Source organism: Perca flavescens, chromosome 8 (genome assembly GCF_004354835.1).
Source record: "Perca flavescens isolate YP-PL-M2 chromosome 8, PFLA_1.0, whole genome shotgun sequence".
Taxonomy (NCBI): Eukaryota; Metazoa; Chordata; class Actinopteri; order Perciformes; family Percidae; genus Perca; species Perca flavescens.
In genome coordinates, this window is record NC_041338.1 from 30,549,913 (window position 1) to 30,576,283 (window position 26,371).

At 38.9% G+C, this 26,371-nt stretch overlaps 1 protein-coding gene across 1 annotated transcript in view; it reads right to left on the minus strand.

Moving 5' to 3' along the window:
- zgc:113516 (ethanolamine kinase 1) overlaps positions 1–25,502 on the minus strand; it is a 29,119-nt gene extending 3,617 nt beyond the window's left edge. Inside the window, exons 1-7 of the mRNA XM_028585251.1 lie at positions 25,362–25,502; positions 17,274–17,536; positions 15,807–15,950; positions 7,620–7,768; positions 7,072–7,155; positions 6,022–6,182; positions 2,622–2,695 (exon numbers count right to left, since the gene is read on the minus strand). Coding sequence (XP_028441052.1) covers positions 2,622–2,695; positions 6,022–6,182; positions 7,072–7,155; positions 7,620–7,768; positions 15,807–15,950; positions 17,274–17,536; positions 25,362–25,502 — 1,016 coding nt within the window. The remainder of the gene's footprint in view (positions 1–2,621; positions 2,696–6,021; positions 6,183–7,071; positions 7,156–7,619; positions 7,769–15,806; positions 15,951–17,273; positions 17,537–25,361) is intronic.
- Between the last annotated feature and the right edge of the window lie 869 nt (positions 25,503–26,371).

Consider the following 26,371-nt stretch of genomic DNA (forward strand, 5'->3'; position numbering starts at 1 on the left):
AAATGGTGTATGGACAAAGTAAGCGGCTTGCTTGTGAAGAAAGTTGAGCATCTAAAGAGACAGATATTTTGTTGTGCGTGTAAGGAGAATACCTTTTAATGGCAAAAAAGTTAGTTAGTGAACTACTGTAGCTTAGGTTGACCATATTTTGATTTCCAAAAAAGAGGACACTCGGCCCGGCCTCGAGACAAATCCAGACAGTGGTGATTCTCAGAGGTTAATGAACATGCTTTATTATGCCTCAATTGTGCAAAAATAACTTCTGTAATAAAATAAAATCTGTAACAACATGTAACAAAATAATAGCTCTCTTTTAAAATAAATAAATAATATGAAATAATGTTCTAAATATGACCTCTTCTGTGTTAGAAAATCCAGCTTCAACAAAATATCTCTTAATACCTTTTCAATGTAATAAGATAAATAATAAAGACACTGAAACATATGTGCCAGCTTTGCACACGGTGCACTCCGCTTCCCATTTGTCCGGTATGTGGGACATTTTTTTTGCAGTTCAACTGTGAAGCTGCACTAGTCTTGTTTTATGGTTGTAAGTGGACTGATGTTTATACTTGTGCGCTAGTGTGTGCGTCGAGACGGCGTGTGTGTGTGTGTGTGTGTGTGGGGAGTGGGTGATATAGAGCGGGGGAGAAGTGAGAGTGACAGCGAGCGAGTCCTACCAGACATTTTAATGAATTTATAAACCCCCCCCGGACGCCCCGGACAGTAGGTGTGGACAAGTGGACATGTCCGGGCAAAAGAGGACGTTTGGTCACCCTACTGTAGCTGGCGAGCTAACCACAAGCATGCTAGCCAGCAGTGACATGCTAATGCTAGTCAGTCACAATAGCTCCCACAGCTTCTTCTTTCTATTACCCCTGGCATTTTGTTCTCGGGATTATACACCATTTCATATTGAAGACGGAGATAAAAAAGTTCTGAGAGGCTAAAAAGCTTACTAACTGTCAGTTAGCTGTTACAAATCCTGGTGTTAACTGGCATCAAATTCAACCTCCTCTCCAAGATCTTTCGCAGCAAAATAACAAAGCCACGGTAACATTACTTAACGCTTTGCTATTGAATGTAAATGTCGGTTGCTTTATGCTATTTAAACAAATGGCAAGGACAGTCTGTCTCATAAGGTTATTATGACTGTGGTATATGCTCATTGTCTGTATATTTAAATGAAAAGATGAAAGGATGAACTTGACCATTGCCATCCACATCATTTCTTTCTTTACTGCATGAATGACTAAGAATCCTGAAAGCAGTGCTGGCAGAGGGAATTAAGATACAGGTCTATATAGGTATGCGTATGAATCAGTGTGTGTGCATTGGGGGACAGAGGTTGGCTGGGTAGTGATGCCTTCAAACCTGGTTCTCCATTGTTACTGTTGCTCTCTGAGCTCATTTAGGTCTAACTCTCCAGTTAAAGAAAGGTAACCCGACCCTCACCATGCACTTTAGGACAACCTCAGCCGGCGGCTTAGAGGAGCAGACGTCTAGCAGGCGCATGTGGCCCAGCCAGGGATGAGAGACGTATATGTAAGGGAGGACCGACGGCATGGGAACAATAGTGCCTCTGTGCCTCGGCACCCCTCTGGATCACATTTCCTCCGAGGTCCAGATCGAAATGAGGCGGGGGCCCTGTCGCTGATCTCAGAAGCGAGCAGGGAAAGCCACACAGAGGGGAGGGTGCCGTATGTCAATAGTGATTAGGATCACGATCACAACTGTGGTGGGTGTGGGGCACACAGAGAAGGGAAGAAAGCGTGGGGATGAAGGGAAACATTTCGCCCTCCTGAACTTTATTGTCTGGTTGCTGGTAGTGAGGAATGTCTCCTGGACTTGTTTAAAGATAACTACGTGGATCATAATACATTTAAAAAATAAAACAAATTAGTTCTGATTTCTTTTGTGAAAGCAAAGCCTTCCATCTTTTCATGATTTGTGGTTTAAGAGTGAAGAAAGGCAGAGACTTTCACGTGTAAATAGTTTGTCTGCTACAGGAAGAAGTTTGCTTGTGCCGTCTGTTTGATGCCAGATTCTAGATACACAAAGTCTAGAAACACTGGTGGAAAAAAAAAGAAATATTTCCATACTCTGGGCTCAAGTTCCCAAGCCTTTATTGCAATTTCTCTGCCAACAAATTATTTGTCAGGCAATCCTAATGAAGCTCCTGTTTGTCTAAACATTGCAATAAAATAGTGAGTGCTTGAATTCAACGTGCAGGATACATTTTTCCATTTGTGAGTATTTAAGTGATGTATGATGATGTTAAGTGGTAAGGTGGTCCCATGCAATTGCACTGAAGTCATATTTTTTTCTTTGTGGTTTCATGTGTTTCTACATTAAACAGTTGCTGAGGTGGCGTCAACGTGAAGGCGGTGCTTAATTTCAAGAGTACGTCGATTTTAAGATTAACGATTTGTAAACGTTTCTATTTTGTTTCGATTCACGAAACGTCAAAACCACCGAGCTTTAGGAAACTGGAACAATGTTTATACAAAGTGACACCAAGACACACTCCTCCAACTGTGGACACAAGGTAACCACATGGAAAAAGGCTTTTTCTTTCTACTTCATGGGACCTTTAAGCCACCTTTGCCAGAAATACAAACCTTTGGAAGTCAAAGTCAATCGAGGAGAACCGTGATTGCAGGATGGCCCAAAGACCCCAGAAGAAGTTGGATGCCTGGTGGAAGAGAAAGAAAAAAAACATTAAAGGGCCATACTGGTAGTTTTTAAACTTTAGACTATATAGTTTTCGCATTGGGTAATCCATAACGATGAAAATCGTATCTGCTTCTATTGTGGTCAAAATTGAAAGTAATGCAGTTAAAGTGGTACATAGAACGTGTGTGTGTGGTTTGTTAAAGCGACAGCAGTACCACTGAAAAACACAATGTGATGCTGTCTTTAAATGAATGGCAGCATGAATGGCAGCATGAAAATCTCATGTGGCCTTTTGATGATCCAATTAAAGCTTCAAAAGCACAACACTTCTCGCCCCCTGCAGGCGTGTCACAGTGGGGTCAGAAGTCAGTGTTTTCAGCAGGGCAAATTCTGGCTGACAGAGACTGAATAGGCATCTAACTGAATGACAGACTCATTAACTGCATGCAGCTAGCCCATGATACTCCTGTAGGGCTGGGATGTGTTTCAAAAGTGCAGAAATCTGGGTTACGTGTGTGGCATTTGCACACGTGTGAAAATATGTCGTGCTGATTGTTCTAAATTAAATATCACAGGTGCTGTATGGTTTCACCAGCTTATTATTTTGATTTTTTTTAATGATGTTTTTGCTTGTGCCACGGAGCAGAACTGTAAAAACACACCTCAGTGCCCTCCAGTTGTTGTGTTATAGCGGCTCCCATAACTGCTGCTGCTGCATACCAGCTGCACGCTGCTCAGTCAGAATGACAAACCTCTGTATTGAATGGTTCCCTCCTTAATGGCTTTGCTCACTTAGGCTTGCGGATTTCCATGCCTCCATAAATTTCTGTTGTTCTCCACCCTTATTGTAAATCTTCATGGTTAGGACCACTAATAGCTAAGTCTTAATAAGATCCAGACAGGCCTCTGTTCAGTGGCCCAGTGATATAATCACATTTTTATTTGATAATCAAATAAAGGGTGGAATGAAATACTTGAAGAGCGATGTGCTCTTTTTCCCCTCGCTGGCAGATTTTCATCTCTAATCTCTGTCTTGAGTTGGAGGGAGAGATTAAGTGTGTTTCTATTATGATTAATAACTGCTCTCCATTTAGGGAGCATTAGTCTAACACTAAGCAGAGACTGTTAGTGACAGGGAGCCATTGAGAAAAACGGAGATGAGAGACGTGTGGGCAGAGTGACATCACAGAGCCGCAGTCTTTAGCCTCGACATCACGGGGGATCCCCGTGGAGGAGGCGAGTCGTAAAGACCCCACTGCGTCTTGGCACAGTTTGCCAGGGATTAAGATTTGAAAGCGGCAGCTTCACGTCGCAGAGCTTTGGCTACTGGCCAGGCTTTGTCGATGCCACACAGCTTCCTTCAGTGCAGACTGGTTTCCTTGGTTTTGACTATTCATTTGTATAGTGTGAATTCAATGTAGTTTGATTATTCCAAGCAATTACCACTTGATAGGGAAGTGGTACAAAAGGATAAAATGGCATTTATTTCCAATTCATAAAAAAGAGAATAAAAAAAAGAAGGAAAATATGTAAAAGGCATCAGACTGAATTGATGATTATTGCAGTTTTGGACATTTTCCAAAGCCAGTTACACATAATTAATATATCATCTGGTTTTTCCAGATGTGATGAGAAACATTTTTAAAACCTTAGTGAGATTTGTATGATGCAAATTAATGGTCAAAAATTGTATGGACAAAACTTTTACTGTGCCACTTCTGATAAAAAAGGATGCAATGAATGATTGTTTTTATTAGCACATTATATAACAATGAACTGATGAATTGATGATGGATTGTTTGATATATAAACTGGCAGATAATTTTAAAAAAAAAGCCCATCACAATTTCCAATTTCAAGTCATATCTTGAAATTGTTTGTTTTCTCAGACCAAAATCATTTAATTTACTATTACAGAAAATCAGCAAATATCAAGATTGTTCAAGGTTTTAAGATTATTTTTTGGGCATTTCCTCCTTTAATGGATTGGACAGATAGATATGAAAGGGGAAAAGGGAGGGGGGGGGGGAGGGGGGACATTCAGGAAATTGTCACAGGTCGGACTCAAAACATGGACCTTCTGCGTTGAGGAATAAACCTCTTTTTAACCACGCTTTTAAAATATGGCTCCTTAAGCAATGGATTTTAATCAAAAATGTATTATTATTATTATTATTAATATTATTATTATTATCATTATTATTATTATTATTATTATTATTATTATTATTATTATTATTATCATCAGGATTGTTGCACTAATGGTTTCATCTTTAAAAGTAATCCTGTTTTCAGGTCATCATAATGTTCCATATAACAAAAAGAACTATTGGATATGTTGTTTATTTTTTGTCTCGCATCAAATGGATTAAAAAATAAATGAAGTGAAGTTCTGTACACCAACACAACATTAAGTGGGTAAAAAAAAAAAGTGTAAATTTCTTTTAAAGAGAAGTTTCAGTTCGACGTTCTAAAAAGTAGACCCTGAGATTTTCGCAGTCATTAGGCTCAGTATCCCTCATTTTGACACACCGCTTGTCAAAAATAAGTCGAGCTGGAAACTTGGCTTTTTAAGCGTCAGTGATAAATTTCTCCCACTTCCCTTGAGTCAAGAGTCCTCCTCGGTTTGTCACAGAAAATCTGATTCCAATCAACATGATGTTATCGCCTCTCTCACTCCATTCCAGGCTTTATTTCTTTTCCCCGCTCTCACTTCTCCCTCTCGGATTTTTGGCCGAGGCACAAGTTATTTTAAAAAGTAATATGCTTCCTCATCATTTCTGGGCTATTTCAAGAGACATTCACACCACCCCAAAATTGGTCAGGACAATTCTGCATATTGTGTTGAGCTATGAAAGCACTTTTAGACAGATAGCCCAGCACCACTTGAGCCACCAAAGAATGAAAATTGTGGTCATAAGAAAAATAATTTTGGCTGCTGTCTTTCATTTTTCCCTGCGGCAGTTTCTAATCAACTCAGATGGAGTCCATCAAACTTTGAACAGTGATAGGTCAGCTGTGGACCGGGTTTGGTTTTCTTTCGGGAGTTTTTTTTTTTTTTTTTTCTCTGGGAGCTGGAAAAGTAAATTGTTAAAATGTGATGGTTAAAATGGTGAGGTGTTGCCGGCCTGTCATTTCAGAGGTCTGCACACATATGGATATTGTTGAAATGCACACACTAATCTCATAATATGGTGATATTTGAATCCCCCCAAGAACAGATCTTAAAAAGCGGAAATAGCTGTTGATAGATTTGTCACTTTCCAAAGTTTTTCCAAAGTGTCGAGGCACTACATAATGACATATTTCAACATTTCAACACAGTCGATGGGAGCAGACACTTACCAGTGAGAATTTGCAGACTTGAATGTAGAGCTGCGTAACTTCTGCCTCTGTCACAGTGACCTCATGTCCTGTGCTGCGCTTGTAACTCTCCAGATAGGCCGTCAGCCAGTCCCTCTGCAGCTCCAGGCTCGGGTACAGGCTGTAGTTCACGTCGTTCACACCTCGAACACAAAACACACACACACACACACACACACACACACATATATATATACACATATGCACATGTATATATAAGGAATAAGGACTCCAACTAATGATTATTTTCTATATAAATCATTGACAAGAATTTCTGCAATAATCTGTTGGTTTCAAAATGTCCTTTAATGTACTTTACTTACAGTAAAGGCCCTGAATACCTCCTTCACCACTGCATACATATGAAATTGTAGTGAAATCTGTATGTTGCAAATTAAGGAAAGTGGATCTAGTTTTGATAATTGACTGCATTTTAACTCTCTCTTTAAATGAAAAAGGGATTTATAGCCTATGTTGTCATTAAAAAGGCTCCCACATATAAACAATTGTGTGCATTTTTGTGACATTTGGCACATTCCAGCCACAATTTGGCATCATGATAATTTAGGGTTTGCACCACGTTTGCAAAACACATCCATATTTCAGACATTTTTTCACTTACGATCATTTGAAGTTGGCACATATTGACACCAAAGCTGACACGTTATGCTTCTTCAAAACTATCTAAAAGTGATAAATTGATGATTGTTCCACAAATGTTCAAATGAACCCCTGTCAAGCCTTGCTGTGCTAATACATCAAAGCTACTTTTATCACCACGCAGAATAGACACTGAATACAGTCATTTGCCTTGGCAGCATCAGAAGAAGGACAGTTTCATGGTACATAATGGAAAAAAGATAAAGATTGTCAAAGAGACAGCACAAACTGGACAATGATTCTGCATACCACTTACTGTATATACAACTTCTACTTCACTCAATATTCCACATTAGGCATTCTTATACGTTCCGGGCCATGAAACCGATATGGAAACAAATTGAACTTCTTTTCATCACATGACAGACCTACCAGCAAATTCATTGAAGTGATTGCCAATATCGAAGGCCTGGTAGTTGTAATTGGCGTACTCGTAGTCAATGAATTTCACCATTTCTGATGGAGGAGGAGAGGGAAAGAAAAGAAGCAGCGGTTACCACGACAACATGATGAACATATCTAAGGTATATAACTGACAACATTCCCTCCTTTTATTCAAAGTACAGGACCTTGTGGGAGTCAAAGGAATAAGAAGTCTCTTTTGACTATCAACAAAAATCAAAATCAAAATATAAATAAATGATAAAAGAAAGAAGATTGAAGACTCTGTGAGCTGCAAACTGATAAAAAGAAACATTCATCAATTTTAACATTTAGCTTTAGTAACAGGCTCTTTCATCAGAGAGCTACAAATGAAGCGTTTAGCACAAGTCAGTCATCAATTCAACAATATTCAGATGCTTTCATTACTTCTGATTGATGGAAATCTGCTACATGTCCACATACATATAATTCAAGTTTATTCTGTATTATATGCAACATTTTTTCCAGTGTCAGTGATGTGCACGACTGTTCCTCACCCTCTTTGTGGTTGTAGATGATGTTTTTTGTGAGAAGGTCGTTGTGGCAGAGGACAGTCGGCGAGTCAATCTGCGAGAGGTGTCTCTTCAGTGACTCCATTTCCACTGACAAAGTCTCAAAGCTGGGCACCTCTCGTAGAGCCACGGCACTGTAAGAGTTAAACCACTAAAATAAAAAATAAAAATCCCAATGGAAAAGGCAAAATTGTCTGTGAGGAATGTTTCATGAAAGAGGGGTGTCTTTAATTCATTATTACCAATTATCTTCAGCTTTAAAGGACACATATCCTGCTCATTTTCAGGTTTCATACTTGTATTTTGTGTTTCTACTAGAACATGTTTACATGCTTTAATGTTCAAAACATACATTATTTTTCTAATGCTGTCTGTCTGAACATAACTCTATTAACCCTCTGTCTGAAAATATGGCGCACCTTTGCAAAGGGTTAAGGCTAGAAGGGATACAGCTACGACAACGACAGTTAAGTCTAGGCACCAAAATAAATAGTTAAGTTTAGAGAAAAGATCGTGGTCGGGATTAAAACACTCCCAGGCAGTATATGCTAATGAGCCTGTGTGCGATATAGGAAGGGGAGCCAAATCTGAATGGCTTGTGGAATCCCATGTTTTCTGACTGGGTTGTCTTATTTCACAGTTTGTGGGTTGGTAGGCCCTACAAATACCCAAATGAGTTTGTTACAATATGTCCCCTTTAAGATGAATCACTGAAGCCGACAAATACTCTACCAGTGAGTTACATCTAGGAATAAGACAGGTGTTATTATTTAGCAAATATTAAATACAGTCAGTCAAAATTCTTCACCTCTAAAATAGTGCAGCTTGTTACGTTTTGCTGGTACAACTTCACAAAAATCCATTAAAGGTGTTAATTAAAAAAGCTTGAGGTTTGAAGTTTTAGGTTTCCACATTTAATTTATGAATATGTTTATGTTTTGTGAACACCGTCTGCTTACTTACATATCTAGCTTGTTTGTAACCCCAGCCCTGATGGCTTATTGTACTGTAAAGTGTGAGTTTTCACACATTGTATATGGACAGTGTTGGAAGTTTTCAGATCTTCTACTTGTGTAAAAATAGCACTATGACAGTGTAAAAATACTGCATAAGAAGTAGCCTACTTAGTAAAAGTATAGAGGTACAATCAGCAGCATTGTCAACTTTCTGAGTTGACAACTTACATTAAGACAGTTGTTTTTTTTATTACAAGTTTTCTGAAATGTTATGTTTAATATGCCAATGAGGCATTATCTAACGCTAACTTTTGGTGCATTTAGGAAAAATCTACTTTTGGATTGTTTTCCTTCCACTAGTCTGAAAGAAGACATGTTATGGAAGCAAAATAGCCTAAAATAAATCTCAAAATTGAACAGTGCATGAAAAACAATGTCTTTGCCTGTAGTGTCTCGCCTTTCAGCAAAGTAACCAGTCTCACATTGCCAGACCTATCCGTCCTCTGTAACTCTTCCTGAGATTTCTTCAACATTTTTTGCTGTTTTTTGGGGGGCGAGTTTTTCCAGCGGGTGTCATAAACTGTACAGATTGTAAAGCTCCTTGATGTAAATTTGTGATTTGTGATATGGTCTGTGTAAATAAAATTGACTTCACTAGCTTTCAAGTATCTCAAAATTGCACTTAAGTAGAGTACTTGAATAAATATGCATTCCACCACTGAGCTTAGATAGTCTTTAGAAGTATGGGACATTGGAGTTGCTCTTCTTAATTAACAACAAGCTAGTTAAAGGACAGACAAAGAAGAAAAGACATGCTAAAGTAACTAGAAAGACATTTTAAACGCAGTATGCCTCATTGTAAAGTAGTACTGTTCCTACTTCTTCAAATGTCATTGTAAAGGCTCAATCTTCATGCTGTTTAAGAGGGTTTCCAACCATGGTAAAACAGACTTCTTGCAGTTCTTAAATGTTAGTTTGAGTCGTGAAATATTAGCCTGCAGAAATCCCCAAAGCTTGATGGAGTTTTTTGAACATTTGACAAGGATAGTTTTTTAAAAGGAAAGTGTGTGTATAGAGCAGCTAAGGAAAAAAGAAAATCTAAACTAAACTTGTATGAAGGGAAAACAAGACTTTTATGGTGCAGTTGTCTCAGGGAATAAGAAAGTTTGCTGAATGAGAGTGCAGGTGTGCAAAACCAACTCTGTCGCAAGGCCCGCACTTTTCTTCTTGGAGCAACATGTTTGTAAACTCAAGCAGTTCATCGTGCCTCATTGAGAGGTTACATGCCTTGTTTTCACTCCGTTGATTACTCGATCTTTCAAAGAAGGCACTAATGTCCTTGGACATCAGCGCAAAATGCACCTGGAAGAAATGCTGCGCAAGCATCCGTCTCCTAATTAATTTTTGTGTTTCCTTTTCACTTGTCAGGCCACGATAAGAGGGTAATTTAAACAGTGTAATTTAAACACTACCTATTTATTCGAGGGGGAACAAACATATGCTCTGGTAATATACACACTTGTAGACATAATTTAGTGAGGCCTGTTAGGAACGCACAATAAAGGCAGAGGAGCAGAGCCTTGTTTATCGCCATGCCACAGAGGCTCTGCTGCCTTATACAAGTCCTCCTACACATCCTCAACAACACAAGTCCTTTTTGTATATTATCCTTCATTCACTCAGTGAATCCACTCCTTCCTGCTGTAGATAGACGGATCAAGAAAGGATTGATTGAACAAAAACACGTTAAGATCTAAACTACCTGCAAGCAAGTATGCAAATATATATTCTTTTTTTATGTAGCGGTTTCCTGCTTGAGTTGGGATCTTTTTTTTTATTTCTTATTTGACTTATTGTCAACTGAAATAGTGCAAAAACTGTAAATCTTAACTCCAACTAGCATCTCAGAAAATCTAGGCCTAAATTATAGCTGCCAGTGTGTTTGATTCACATTTCACTTGCCTATAAGATCTTTCTGTTTTTTTTTTTTTTAAATCAACCCCCACCCCGACATGTATAATTCATCAACCTCCTCTCTAATATGAATAAAAACACACAGTTCAATGGTGAATCACTCTGATTCCTTTTCAACCCATCCATCGCTTTAACTTAACAAACTGACTTTACCATACAAAATCCACGTTTACTCGAAGTCAAAGGCTAAATGAAAGACTTCCTTTGACTTTAAATGGAAACCTGTCGTCTTGCCATCAGATCTTTTCCTCTCTTTTCTGTCCTTTTCAAGAGAAACTGTACGTCAAGTACATTCGCCTCCTGCTCCTTGTCAAGTCTCTGTAAGGTAATTAGTGGAATTTCCTCCTCTGGCGCTACATTATCAATGTGCCTTATTTACATATGATTTCTAACACCAGCCGAGCACTGATTTTCTTCTCTTTTTTTTTCCCTTTTTGCAGTTTTATGTGATTCGTGGGAGTGCAAATGGGAGACGTAGCAGGGGGCCATTGGGAGAAGAAGAGGTTGCACTCTTGCTATCCATTGCTTTTCTCTTTTTTCTCTCCCATCTCTGACTTCTACTGTGTGCACTCTCTCTCTCTCTCTCTCTCTCTCTCTCTCTCTCTCTCTCTCTCTCTCTCTCTCTCTCAAACCTTGCAGCTGCTGCAGCCTCTTTCGCTCACTCTCTCTCTCTCCTTTGCTTGCTGGCTCTCTCTTCTTCTCTCTATCAGTCTCTCTCTCTTTCTTTGCACAGCGGGTGGCTTGAGAGCTGAAGACCTCCTCTGCAGGTGCAGCCTCTTCCTGCTCTCTCTCTCTCTCTCTGCCTTTCTTTTACCATTTCCTCTGAAGATCACATTCATACCAGCCCTCATACGTTCTCAAGTACAAGTTTCTCTGATGCCTGTTTAAAACCACTTTTGCGTTGTCTCTGTCTCTGTCTCTGCTTCTGTGTGTGTGTGTGTGTTTCTGTGTGTGTTTGAGACAGGCCAGTGAATATGCAAACAGACACACACACCATAGACATGACTTTTAAATCAACCTCTTAAATCTTATCTCTTGAATCTCAAATCTCATATTTTCTTTTATTATCCTTTTCCAAAACTCTTTTATATGTCCTAATGATTGACCTTTCCATGACCATTGTGAGTTTGTCTGTATGTCTGTGTTTGAGCAGCAGTGGACTGTGTCAAGCCCCTCCATCACACAAATGTCTCACAATATAGCACCATCTATTGGGCCTCTAAATGTGGTGCAGCCTGCTTTTGTAGATGAATATTACAGTGAGTAATATCCTAATTTAATCCGTACACTCATCACTTTTGTAACAAAACGTGATACTCCTAACCCTGTAAACTGAAACAACAGGGAAAAATGAGTTAAATATTGGTCAATAAAATAAAACAAAAAAAAATAAAGACTGTAGCTCAAGAAATAGTCCACTACTCCTCTGTACTCCATTTCACTCTATGTGCCTTATGAGGTGTATCCTTTTATGCATTATGCATTTTTAAGCATTGTGCACTTATTATAATCTTACATGGATATTGTCTATCTCGTAACAACTTTGCTCAGTTCAATAACCAGGCCAAAGCAGAACATAATAAGAAATCTGTAGATTTTCTTATGGGCTTTGTAAAAGAAGTGCTCTAAAATTAATGTTTTTTTAATGAAATAGTAGAGGAACCAGAAAATATAGTGAGAATAGTTGTCTGTGTCTTGTCTTACTGATGACAAAGAACATTGGTCACACTGGCTTCTCTTTGTGGGTCTTTCTGAATCCAGGAAGATAAAAACTGCTTTTCATAAAAGCATTCTCCACATTCCCTTTCTTTAATGGGTGAGTCACAACGCCTTGTGCTAAAATTCAAAGAAGAAACTGCAGTTGTTGCCTTCCAGCTTCAGTTTGCGTGGACTTCCGACCCCTCCGCTGCTTACATAAACAAGGTTGAACGCTTGACCGATAAGGGAGAGCTCTGCAGGAAGCTCGTGGCCGAGCGTCTGTTTCTTTGTAGTGTCTGGAAGGCCCCCCTCACCCCGTGACCCCTGTCAGAGATAACGCAATGTCACTGCCACCGAGGCCACTCCCCCACCTCGTCCCTCTGACCAATTACAGCTCACAGCGGCGGACTCTATCCACATTGTGAGAGAAGCGAATGTGCAACTCTGAGCACTGACTGCTCAGTTACTTGAAACACAATGTATGGGTGAAGAGGAGCACTGTGGACAGGTTTGAGAAATACATTTGGCATGTGAAAAAAACGATAAGGCATCAGTGGAAGTGCTGCTGCCTAAAAGATAAAGATGTGGAAAATGTTGCTGGTTTCTATCAAAGGGATGGCTGCACAAATTACCACTGAGGTATTTTACCACTGAGGTACAGCCTCCCAGCGCAACTTTATTGTCAGCCAGGGCTGAAATTCTTTTGCATCCCTGGGTAGCTCATATACTGTAAAAAAGAGGACATAGACATACATACAGACATACATAAGATAAATAACACCAAAAGACATAAATGAAACATTGCCACAAATGACATAAACACCCAAGTAAGGGAACAAAGCATACATGTATACCAACAGAAAATGACATGAATATACACAGACAAGGTCTTGGAGACTTGTATCCCTGAATAAATATTGCACTGGATTTAATGTAGCTAGTTTAACAATAGGATAGATTGATGTATCAAAGAGTTTTAAAGTCTGATGCGATTGAAAGAATGAACTCTAAAGTGTCTGTTTGAAGGCAGAAGCTGATATTCTCTGTGCAAAACATGTAAAGAGTCATTTGAAATATTCCTGGCCAGTCTGAGCATACTATTATCTTGAGCTTCCTGAAAGGAGTGTGCTACAGGTAGTCCTATAATCAAATAGCTTTGTTTTATTTTTAACTGATAGGTTACCCAGCCAAGCAGTTCTACAATAGAGCATGATACTCTGAATTACTGATGTGAAAAACAAAGAAATTATTTGGCTACTAGCTCCAAAAGATCTCAATCTGGAGAAAATAAACACGCTGTTGTATTTTTTTTGCAGATAAATTCTTTATGAGAGGTCCATGAGAGATTTTCGTCTATCATGACACCCAGATATTTGGTAGACAAGGTCAATAGAGTGGAGTCATCTGAGTATTTTAACAGAAACTGGTTTGGCAAACTAGTGGTGCAGTCGGTGATATATAAAGTGAGTAACACAGGGGAGTAAACACAGCCCTGGGGTACTCCAACATTAGTTGTCTTTGGAGAAGAGAGTGTGTCATTTACTTTGACTAGCTGAACCCTGTTTGTGAGAAATGAGAAATACCAAAGAATGGTGGAGCGGGCGCACATGTGTGGAGGTTTGCTCCTCGACGCAGCGGTTGCGGGTTCGACCTGCTTCCCTTTGCTGCATGTCATTCCCCCTCTCTCTCCCCTTTCATGTCTTCATCTGTCCTGTCAAAATAAAGGCCTAAAATGCCCTAAAATGCTCCAAAGAAATCTTAAAAAAAAGAAAAGAAACAGAGCCCTGACGTATGTTTTTGGTTTGTCAAGATGTTTGGAGATGAGGTAAACCCTTCCTACACTGGATAGGACAATTGACCATTCACTAAGACCCGCCCCCTTTAATTACTGTTGCAACGCCTACTTCGCAGTAATTTCTGTCGTTGATGTCAGACAGAGGTAGACAAAGGCCATAAAAAATATGACAGTAAACAGACACTGAACATTTTGCCATGGTCATTTGACTGGTTCAAAAGAAAATGCTGCTCAGCACTGTGCAATGACCATAGAAATAGAATGAGTTAGCCTGCTACACCAGTCATAGTTCTTTGCAATGGCAACGGTACACATAAAAATGGCCGCCACTCTGACCATCCTGCTGTGTTGATTTGATCAGGAATGTCCATTCTACTCTCATTCTATATCTAAGACAAAAGCACACTTCTAGTTGGCAACCATTGATAATGATTTTGTTGGCAGAAATGACAGCTGTCGCAGGCAGATCTTATCAGCCTACTAATAAAGCTAAAGTCACCAGCTGAATTTTTTATGTTTTCAGGTGGCTCGTTTCTTAATCTTCTAAACGGATCCTAAATATGCCCTTGATGGCTACTGTACATACATGATATTGTGAGTCTAAAGATGCATTTTCCAGGCAGAAAGTCAGCATCCCGGCTCCCACACAGTGGGAAAATACGACACAGTGGATGGGCCAGTCGACAATTGAGCTTTCTTTTAACATAACAAATCATCAGCTAATGTTGTGCTCCTTGGCCTTTAAAGAAATTCTTGAATAGGTTAGTACTGTTGGTATAAAGCTTGATCGCCAGATGTACTGTTTTCAGTTTATGTGATAGCAGACAGACACCGTAAAATCCAGTCCTTACACTTTTGCACTCACATATTTTTAGTTTCAGAAAGGCCACAAATCCAAAGCTTGAAGTTCATTTCTGACCAAAGCACCCACAGAATGCTTTTTTGGTTGACTCCAGTGCCTCTCTGTTGTGATTGTAAGGCAAAGTAAACCCTTAAACCTAAACAAGCATGTGGTAGATGTAGTACACTTCAGAGAGACTGCCACTGTCCACCAAAATCTTGTTAAGAAATCAAAGGTGCTAAATCGGTCATACATTTGCAGAGTCATGCTCCATTTCATATCTGTAACATAAAATAGTGTAAAGTAGTTATAGCAAAGGTTGAAAGTGGTTGGTGTCATCAACTAAACATTCCCATGAGCCCAACAGGTCACTAAAAACTAGTCTTGCATTGCCAGACCTTCTTTCACAGTGCTGCGGAGGAGGGTCTGGCTAGTCCACACAGCAATTCGGGATGGGAGAAAAACGTGCTCTCGTTTATTGGTATTCCCTTAAACCAATCACAATCGTCTTGGGCGGTGCTAAACGCCGAGCGGAGCCACAGTGCTGCTGCATGATAGCCTCGTTAAGGAACTTGTTTTGGTGGAACGTGTACGTTCTAAGGCTGTTTTAGTTGTGCAACAGAAAACTATGTTTGGACAGACAGTCTAGCTAGCTGGGAGAGCAATCCTGGAAGTGGAACGTCATGGATATAGACTACTGACAACAAATCAAATCATTTTATAGCGAAACACTGAGTTTGCAAGATGTAGCTTGGCTTTGCAAAGCTGCTCTTGAGCAATGTAGTCATCACTCGCTCTGGTGCTGCTGCTCATGGCCAACTGTGAGAGTCTGTGGTTGCATGAAGGAAATGTGTCGAGATGACTTTGATATCTCAAATACATTGAGATGATTTTGTCAAGAGTTGTACCTTTTTGTGCAGCGCTGCTTAGCTGGGCTACTGCTCTGCACCAGCGTGAGAAAGTTGGACATTTTTGTCCAGAGAAGAGGTTCAACAGGCAGAGCACATTTTGGCTGGATAGAGTGGATTTTTCCCATCTCTGCTGCGATCAATCTGCAGAGGGAAAACATTTTCTCAGATGAGCCTGGCTGACGCTGTTATTGCACAAACAACCATTATCAGAGTAGAAACACAACTCCCTTTCCATTTAGCGCTCTTATCTTGTTCTTCTTTTTTCAAAAATTGGTCCTTGTTGCATTCGTGACCTTTTGACTACTTGAGTGCTCGTTCTCGAGGTATCTTAGCGGTGACATAAAGTTTTCTGGGTATTCCCCATAGAGGTTATCAGGCAGAGCAAGGTTGATTGATGTGTATCGTGGCCCTCGCTGTTTAGCCTTGGCTGGCTGTGTTGTGTCCTACTGTCCTGTGGTGAGAATAATGTTCCTGGCCTGTAACCATGTGGATGATGAATGAGACCGGGGGCATTACTAAACAACATTGCTCAACATATATACACATGACCCCTTACAATCACTAACTGTTTCTTTAGAAAACAAGCTGTCGAGGTTTTACATTACTCTCAGTAAACCTGTCTAGTCTATACAGCTTGACCACTGAATGGACCTGGAAATAATAGCCACTGGCACTTTTTCTTTTTTTTATCTCCTTTTTGTATTTTTCTACGATATTGATGGCATTGTATGGCCAGCCTTCACATTAAATGCAAATGTGTGTGGATTTCTTAACTGCCATATTATGTTTTTGACTTTTAAAATTGAAATTTCAAATAAGTAGCCTTGTTAAAAATATATATTTCTACGTAGTTATGCTATATCATTACAGTCGCAGGTCATTATGAGTTTGATGTGATAATAACTCAACAAATAACAAACCTTTGTTTCTTAAAGAAGAAATCTATAGACAGTTGAATGAAGGACATTTTAACAGCCAAACGTTTCAAAATAAATACATATTTTATACAGTATAAAGTGTTCGTGAATGTTCAAAAGTGTCCTGGGTTTGAGAGAAAAAAAATATATATTTAATTTATTGCAAAATAGCTTTTTCATATATTGCTTTTGTTTTGAAAAATGAACAAACCTGAATTGTAATATAGGCAAACATGGTGGTAAGGCTTATTCTTATACAATTTTTTGAAAAATCTTGAACGTGAGCATGACCTGTTTCAGATGCATCTCTTCAACAATGAATTCTGAAGAAATGCTAAAGTTCTCATCACCTTTTTTCCCTTTCATGACCAAATAGCTACACTGGATGATTATCATCATATTGTCGTTTCCAGCTGTGAATGTGGGAACTGTGGAAATGTGAACCAGGACATTCCCCCAAAAAGCTGATAACTACTCTTAGCACACCGTCTCTGATCAAATCAACAAAAGAAATCAGTGAAAATGTGAAAGCTGTTCTGGCAGAGACCTGTAGATGGATGGTTGTCGGAGCAGCTCATCATCCAGCACCGTTCCTCTAACAAACTCGTAGCATATGCCATTCTGGAAGCTGCAGTAGATCTGTGGACCACACCCGTGGGCGTGGAAGACCTGGAACATCTCCACCTCCAGGTCCCTGTTCACGTAGAGCTCCGTCATTTTGCCGTACAGTCGCACCAGAACACAGCCGGGCTCCTGGAGAGATGCCACGTAGCATCCAATTAGCTGGTTGGTGATGCCTTCTGTGAATTTCTGAAAGGACAGGAAATCAACATAAAAAATTTAAAATCAGCTTATCAAGAGTAAAACATATTTCAACAGTCTACAAAGAGTACGTAACACTAAAATCAACACTGGCTTTCTACAACATATGAAATAGGAGCTTGTGTGTAACTTAACAGATAACATTGATAACACAACACGACCACTTAAAAAAATTAGGATTTTTTCGTGATAGCATTCATGCTATAACTGACATGTGGACAATATAATTACACATGCAATAGCCTTTTGTATCTATATAGTCTATTATTTGTTGTCTATTATAGTCGGTATTGTTCAGGTGCCGCCGGAAATTACGCCGGATGTTCCTCATTTCAGTTAACTTCCACTTTCTTTGTGTTGGCATTCTAAACTCCAGTGGATTTCTGAGGACTATGGTTAACTGCTCCTCAGATCTCTGCAGGGTAAATCCAGACAGCTAGCTAGACTATCTGTCCAATCTGAGTTTTCTATTGCATGACTAAAACAACTTTTGAATGTACACACGTTCCACCAAAACAAGTTCCTTACAGAGGCTAATTTGCAGAGGCACCGTTGCTCCGTAAACCAGAGCATGTTTCTCTTCCATGCTGAAATGCTGTGTGGACTAGTCACACCCTCCTCCACAGCTCTGTGGATGAAGGTCTGACTAGAGTTTGTGTAACAGGCAGTCACATCATTATTCTGTAACTATTATGTAAGTGAATAACGTGCAAAGTGTGATGGGTCACTGTTCTAAACCTCAGTCTGAGTTACTGTTTGTCCATGTCAATGTTCGACTAATCACTCTGAACATGGTTGCAGTCAGAGCTTTAGAAGGTAAATAAAAGCAATATGTTTGGTCTTTTGGTACCATATCAATTTACAGGCTGCTAATTTACCACCGTTATGGCTCATTTACCTAACATTTTATACAGAGTTTGCATTAAAGACACAGTTTGTGCAAAAGAATAAACTATAGAAACAAATAGATAATTTACCAGCTATTGTTAATTTGTGTACTGGGAAATAAACTTAATACACAATAATTGTGTATTTTGAATCACAACATATTTGATCCTGAATTTCTTAAATATCTAAAGACCCTCACAGATGGTGACATGGCACCACAGTGTGTAAAACATGAAGGATCGAAGGATCAGCAGTGGTGGTTTTAAGTTTTAAGATCTTAAAAATAGTGAAAATAGCAAAACCAGAACAGTACCAAATGTACTTCAAAAGTATAAAATATATATATATATATATATATATATATATATATATATATATATATATATATATATATATATATATATATATATATACTCATTTACGATATTTAAATATTGTCAAAGTGGCACTAAATATGAACCTTTTGTAATTTAGTCTTTCTTTTTCATATTTTCAAATCAATTGATCATATGTTTACATGGAAAATCCTGAAAAGCAACTGGTAACTATGGCTGTGACAATTTCCCTATGAAATGAAATGGAGTAGAAGTATAAAGTAGCATAACATTAAAATATATAAAGTAAATACTTGGTTACATTCCACCACTGAGAATTAGTTATGCCATTAAAGGAGAATTGTGTTTCAATTGGTTTTTGGTTATTTCACACCATTGAAATACAATATTAACAAAGATGGGTCCTGAATTATTAACTAATGTTGTGGTCATGTCTTGTAGAGTGATTATGTGTAAAAAATCAACAACAAAAAACAAATATAAATAAATGTAAAATTGATCTGGCATGGAGATATGGGTAGGCCATGTGCATGTGACAGTAGGTAAATGACAGATGTAGATGTACAGCTGTGGAGAGCTGCAGTCTGAACTTCCAGCACTACTGCTCTGTATGTGTACACAACTATACCACAGTGACCACTGTTTGCTTGCAAAGGCCCCATCGGAAATTTGTTGTCATTCAGTGGTTTCTCAAAGTCTCTCATTCTCTGCTACAGTCTCCACAACAGAGCCTCAGATGGGCGCTGCACACAACAGCTTTTCATCTAGACGGAAAGTGAACAAACATGCCCACCTTGATATCTGATCAAGTATTTATAAAGTGGATGGAAGGCCACTTGGATACTTTCCACACGGCTTTGTCATTGTTACCAGACTCGCTTTGTTTTGGATTTTCACATATTATCTTCAAATGAAAGTTGGTCCAATTTTCTTATTTAATGCGTTTTATTTATTATTATCATTTGAAAAAACACTCACTATTTATAGCACTTCTTACAGTCATTTCTGTACACAGAGAAATGCAGAGTACAGCAGGTGTATCCAAACAAGCCATGCAAATACTTAGGCTTGACTCTAAATACAGTATCTCACAAAAATGAGTAAATATTTCATTATATCTTTTAATGGCACAACACTGAAGAAATTACACTTTGCTACAATGTACAAGTATTAAGTGTACAGCTTGCATAACAGTGTAAATGTGCTCTCCCCTCAAAATAAGTCAACACACAGCCATTAATGTCTAAACCGCTTGCAACAAAAGTCAGTACACCCCTATGTTAAATTCCCATAGAGGCAGGCAGATTTTTAATTTTAAAGGCCAGTTATTTCATGGATCCAGGATACTATGCATCCTGATAAAGCATTCAAATCGCCTTTGAGTTTGAGCTATTGTTTAATATGTCAAAAAAACTGATTACAACGTGTGTCACAGGAAGGAATAAAAACAAGAGCAGTAAGAAATATACTAGGATGAAATACAAGATATGACAGAAAGAAAGAAAAACCGTGTAACAGTAGGAATGATCTCCCCTTTCCCTGTACATTCTATAGTGTATGGTCCAAAAAGAACACAATACATCATTAAAGGGACTGTCGGGATCCAGGGGCTGAAGTGAAACATCCACTCCTTTGTGTACACTACTGGACCTGCTGTAGATTGAGAGGTCACCCACCCAATGTGCTGTCACATAACAAACATAAACCCTATTTCTGCGAAAGATTGGACCTTGTGTTTGCACATGGGACCAGAATGGGATTATCCTGTTCTGAACAGATGCTTTGACAACACTACACATCTGTTCCCAGGGTTAATAAAATAAAAACGTCTACTTTTGTTGTCCAGTAACCTTGGCTTTTCTGCTGGTTTTATACATTTGTCTTTTTTTATAGTGCCATGTGTACAGAAGATGAGACATTTCAGTTTTGTTTTACATTTTATCACCATGTATGTTTTTAATTTATCTGTTACATAAAGTGCTTTTATTTGTTTTGTTTTTTTAAGAAAAAGACAAACATATTGTCAGCAGGTTGTACTTCAGACATGATCACAACTTTCCATTTTAAAGCATATACATGGCTATATTCTATATTTATCTTATTCATTATGTCAACATATCCCATGAAAAGACCAAAACCATCACTGCGTTAGTCTGTCTCTCAACACTGACTTCTCCAGCCTGTGGCTCTCAAATATACTTTTTTTTTTTTTTTTTTTTTTTTTTTTTTTTAAAGCTAAATAATGTCCTAAAACAGCTGGGCTCTGTTGTTTTTAGCATACGTTACTGAAGACAGAGGATATAATATCTATTTTAGCTGCAGATTTACAGCAGCAGTTGCATGTGGGATCCACACAGTGTAAACTACAGTCCATGTTCATTGTAACAAAGGAACACTATGCTGTATAGAATAGACTGCTTGCATGTATTGTCACTCAGTATTATCAAATATGTAAATGTACAGTTTTGTTTGTGGTTTACTATTTTTAAGAGTTTATATTTTTAAGATTTCAAAACAACATTTTAGCTCAAATTTATATGACAAAACTAAAAACCAAACCACTGATTCTCTCTCTCTCACACACAAACACACACACACACACACACACACACACACACACACACACACACACACACACACACACACACACACACACTCACAGGTGTTTTAACTTGTCTTGGCTGATTATGCTGCTAGGCAACAGGCAGCATGCTGGACAAGCCAATTTGAGCACAGCCAATCACAGAGGAGTAAGCAGTCCTGCTAACAGGTGCATGCAAGTGGGTTTAGTTAAAGGGGAACTACCATTTTTTTTTTTTAAACCTGGACCCTATTTTCCTATTTTGTGACTGATTGGAACAACAATCTTTGACATCGGTCCAGTATTAAGCGAGATCGCTGCAGTCAGCAGCGGCGAAACAAGCTACAATGTAAGTTAATAGGGCAATTGTCCAGCTTGTATTTACCTTCACAAAAGTGCTTGTTTTGCCCCTGACAGGCTCAGATTCATATTCTAAGTGTCTGACAACATTATGGAAAGGATTTCTAAGGAGGTCGACCTTTCTGTTAAAGAGTTGCATCTGCCCCAGGAAGGCCTCTGGACCGGATGGCCTTTTGAAATCTTGCAGCAAAGAGCTGGCAGAGGCATGGTGCCCCATCTTCCAGAACTCTCAAGACATTCACTCTGTTCCCTCTATCTGAAAACACTCTACTATTATTCCATACCTGTACTATTATCCCTCATACAAATATCTTGGTGTTTATATTGACAAGTCACTAACCTGGAGCACACATGTCGACAGTCTCTGTTGCAGACTGCAGCAACGGTTGCGTTTCTTACATTGTTTGCAAATTCGTGGCGTCGATAAAAAATGTATGTTGATATTTTATCAAGCAGTCCTGGAGAGCCTGGTCAGGTACGGTATTACAGCTTGGTTTGGCAACCTCCGTGTGCAGTTGAAAATTAAACTGTTCCGATTGATTCATACTTCATGAAAGATCATTGGTGTAAAAGAGCACTTATCCATTCAAAGTATTTATGAACAGGCTTCTTTGCGACAAGCAAAGACTTAACCTATTCAAAAACTAATTTATTCCACTGTCTATTAAGCTCCTAAATAGCTGCAGGTAAAAGGCAAAACAGGCCTGCATGATGATGGAGATTTGTAATTGTTGTACTTGTGATCTCTCTTTTTTTTTGCCTTTAACTCCCACATTACACATCGCACATTAGAAAACCTTACATCCACGTCTTCCTTGAATAAAGCTGAATCACATGATATAGGCCACGCCCATTTCCGCACAAAGGTTTTTCGCAATATCGCGCAAAGGTTTTTTCGCAATGTGCAAAACCAACTTTTTCGAACTTGTCCTAGGCTTTGCGACCAATCTGCACGAAACCTGGTAGATAGCATCTTGTGATGGACCTGACCAAAAGTTACTCAAGGAATTTTGCTACGTTAAATTATGCGCATTTGACGACCAAACAAAATTCCCTAGCTAGCTACTAAACACTAACTTTATCATATCTCTGCCAAATTACATGTTATCAGCAAAGGACTTGAGATCCTTGTTCAATATACCACTACGATGCTCTGTACCAAATTTGGCGTATATCAGGCTTTAGGGGGCGCTATAAGTAACGTTTATTTGTTTTGGCCAATAACTCAATGCATTTCAATGGCAAATTTGCAATTGCAATATCTCTGCCACAGTAAATGCAATCAACACGAAAGCATTAGTGTGCGCTATAATCGTGTAAAAATGTAAAAGAGTTTTGCCCTGTTAATCAATGTTAATGGAATATTTGCAATGGGAATGTATCACAGACCTTGCAGCTCACACTTCCTCAGTATTTACTGATATTTACCTCCTACTGTTACGTTTTGTTACGCAAAAAAAAAAACTTCTTAACCCACCTGACAAACTTTCTACAAGCTTCAGAGTGGACAAATGTAACTCTTTTCTCCCACTTTTTCAATCCAAAATCAACACCATTCATAGGCGCCGATACTGTGCAATTAAATATTGCAGTTGGTTCTAAGTGGAGAGTGATTGATAGTGTGATTGGTTATGTTGGTGTCATTGATTCTTAATTTCCCACGAAGCTGCTTGTGGTCACGTGCCAGTAAATATTTTCATCTCCAATCCTATCTGTATTTGTGAGTGGCGCTGTCCTGAGTTGAAAGCCTACTTTACGGCTAAATTATCGAGTTAATAGGCATGTGTGTTCGCATCGGACGCTGTCCATTTCCTAAAACAATTTTTGACTACTATTTTTTTTTTTTTTAAAGGGCTTACGCCTGTGAGCACCCACGGACAAAAAAATAAATCGGTACCTCTGACACCATTTCCAACAACCTGACCACCTCCCCTGCTCCTTCAACCATCACACCTTCCTCCCCCCCTCCACCCTCTCAGTCACTCTCTCATTTTTCTCTGCTGTCCACTGTGGTCAGGGGGGTTAAGAAGTTTGTTTATTGTAGAGAATTGTTAAAGGTAGTCTGTATATGCATGGAGATTAACTGTTAACCACTACATTTGCAATGGCAGAGTACCGCAGACCTTGTGGATCAAACCTCTCAATATTCACCAATGTTTGCCCCCCCACGTAATGCTTTAGGTCCCGTATTGGCGCAGCTCCCCGGGTCATCAGGGGCGACTGGCGCGGCTCACCGGGGCGTCGGGGGTGACTGGCATCGTAGGCTTGGGCCCCGTCATAACTGCTTGCAGTTTTAGTTATTATTTATTTTGAGTAATGTTTAACTAATGCATTGCAGGACACCCTGTTGGGTTTTTTATACACCATCAGGACCATAGTACGGTCTGTTCTATGGTATTAGAGTTATTACAGTATCTGTTGTTTGTACATGCTGTTGTTGTCTTATTTGTTTTTACTAAGGCTGCAGCATGAGTTAAGTGCTCAAGACAAATTTCCCACAATGTGGGACAATAAAGTTAAACTTGAATCTTGAGTAAGATCGTTTTTGTAAACATAAAAACATCCACAAAATTGCGTTCGCTAAATCCACCAGGTTCAGACATTTTGGATCGTCTTGAAAACTTTTTCAACCATCACAACTGTAGCTTTGATTGAAATAAACACATAGTTTACAGATTTACATGCGAAAATATGTTTGCTCTATATACGCTAAAAGTATTGTTTTTTTTTAAATGGAGTCTGGTGGCTTTAGCACTAGCGACCTCAGTGCTGTTTCTGGATAAACAGCAAGGTCTTAAAAAGGTTTTAAAAAGGCCTATCTCTGAAGGGATACTTTCCATAATGTACTAATGTAATAATCTAAGCCTTTCAGTGGCAAAATAAAGCACTTTTAGTGGACCAAATTGACAATGCACATTTGCCTCAGAGGGTTACATTGCAGCCCGGTCTGTGGCTGCCGGTTACAGCGTTCACGCTTAATACTGGACCAATTTCAAAGATTGTTGTTCCTATCAGTCACTTACACACAAAAATATAGGAAAATAAAGTCCAGGTTGAAAAAAACATTAGTACCCTTTGAACTGGGCAGACGCTGTTTATTAATCTTCTACATTTTGTTAACTCACACTACACGTTTAATCGGCCTTTCTGCACGGCCAAATAGTACTCCAACAATATTTGAAAAAAAGTTCACCACAGCTTATAAAGGATCTTTTGACAATAGCCATGATGGAAATCATACTGTGGAACTGCTCAAATTGCAGTAACACAAAGGGTGAAACAGCATGATGATATCCCCTGTGAACACAAGAACCTCATCATAAGTCTACACTTTTACAAACTGGATGTTCTATGAAAATGAGTGTGGGGAGAAAATGGTCTTTTTGCTTCTCTTTCGTCCGTGCTACTTTTTGTCTGAAGATACTAAACAGACCCAATTAAAAGGACTATTTACAAATGTCACAGTGACATCCATGATTCAGTGACAATGTCAATGACGGGCCAATTGAGATGTCATGTGACATAATAATGTGGCATTTGACATCTAAGTTAGGGTTGCACAGTCTGTAGAGATACAGTAAGTTAAAGTGACACTTGAATGTGAACTTACTGGAAAACAGGATTAGATAAGACATCAACATTCACTTGCCTTCATCTGAATGTTCTGTGCCTTCCAAAGAGGACGGAGTCTGCTGAGGAGATCCAGGATGCCTCTCCGAGGTTCATGCTCATCAATATGGAGGTCCACATGGAGAAGCTGATTCTCAGCACCAGCACACCTAATGTCCATTTTTTTTTTTTTTTTTTTAACAAAGCAGATGTAAAGTCTGAAGAGATTTTACTTTCAAAAAGTTTGAGGTCCAGAACTTCAAAAACCTTTGGAGCAAAGTCCTACTCTGTTCAAAGACCATCAAAACATCCTACAAAACTGGAGCCACTTGGATCACAATTCTGGAAAGCCAACTGTGGGTTTCAATCTTGAAACAAGAAAAAAATTGTCTGAACAATTCAAGAGCCATCAGTGGTATTTGTAGGTCACCGGAATTGTCCACTTGTGTGTCCAGTGACTCAGCAGTCCAGCTTGCTTATCAGGGGCCAATGTTCCTATGGGTGTCTTCATCCCCACTCCTTCAGAGTTTACATATTAACCACTGGTGCCAGGAGGCACAGTGAGTGTTAAACATAATTCAATGAGAAAACCCATTGGGAGAAACCAACGTTGGTTTTAAAACACAATGTCTGAAGCGTGATGATGTTAAGTTTGTGCTTCTGTAAATAGGCGGATGAAAAAAAAACACCTAACCCTAAAAAAATTCTAACAAAAGGTTTTTCAGCTGTTTTTTGTAGTATTAGGTGTCCTTAATAACATACTAAAAGTTTACCAAAGTTTGACCACTATAAAAGTGTAATTTTCAAGATGGTGTCCAATGGCAGGAAGCCCTCAAAATATCCTAACTCCTTCATTATTTGACCTAGCCAAGTAATCTTGGTGTCTAACCACATGTTTTCTGGGTCTATGAATCCATTGGACTTGTCTAAATTGCACTGACATGATGACATACTTATGGAATACATTTAGTGAGATTACTGTAAGGTTTTATCTTTTTTGGGGTGAACCAGAGATGTAAACGATTTAGCCTATGTCATGTAACTCCTATT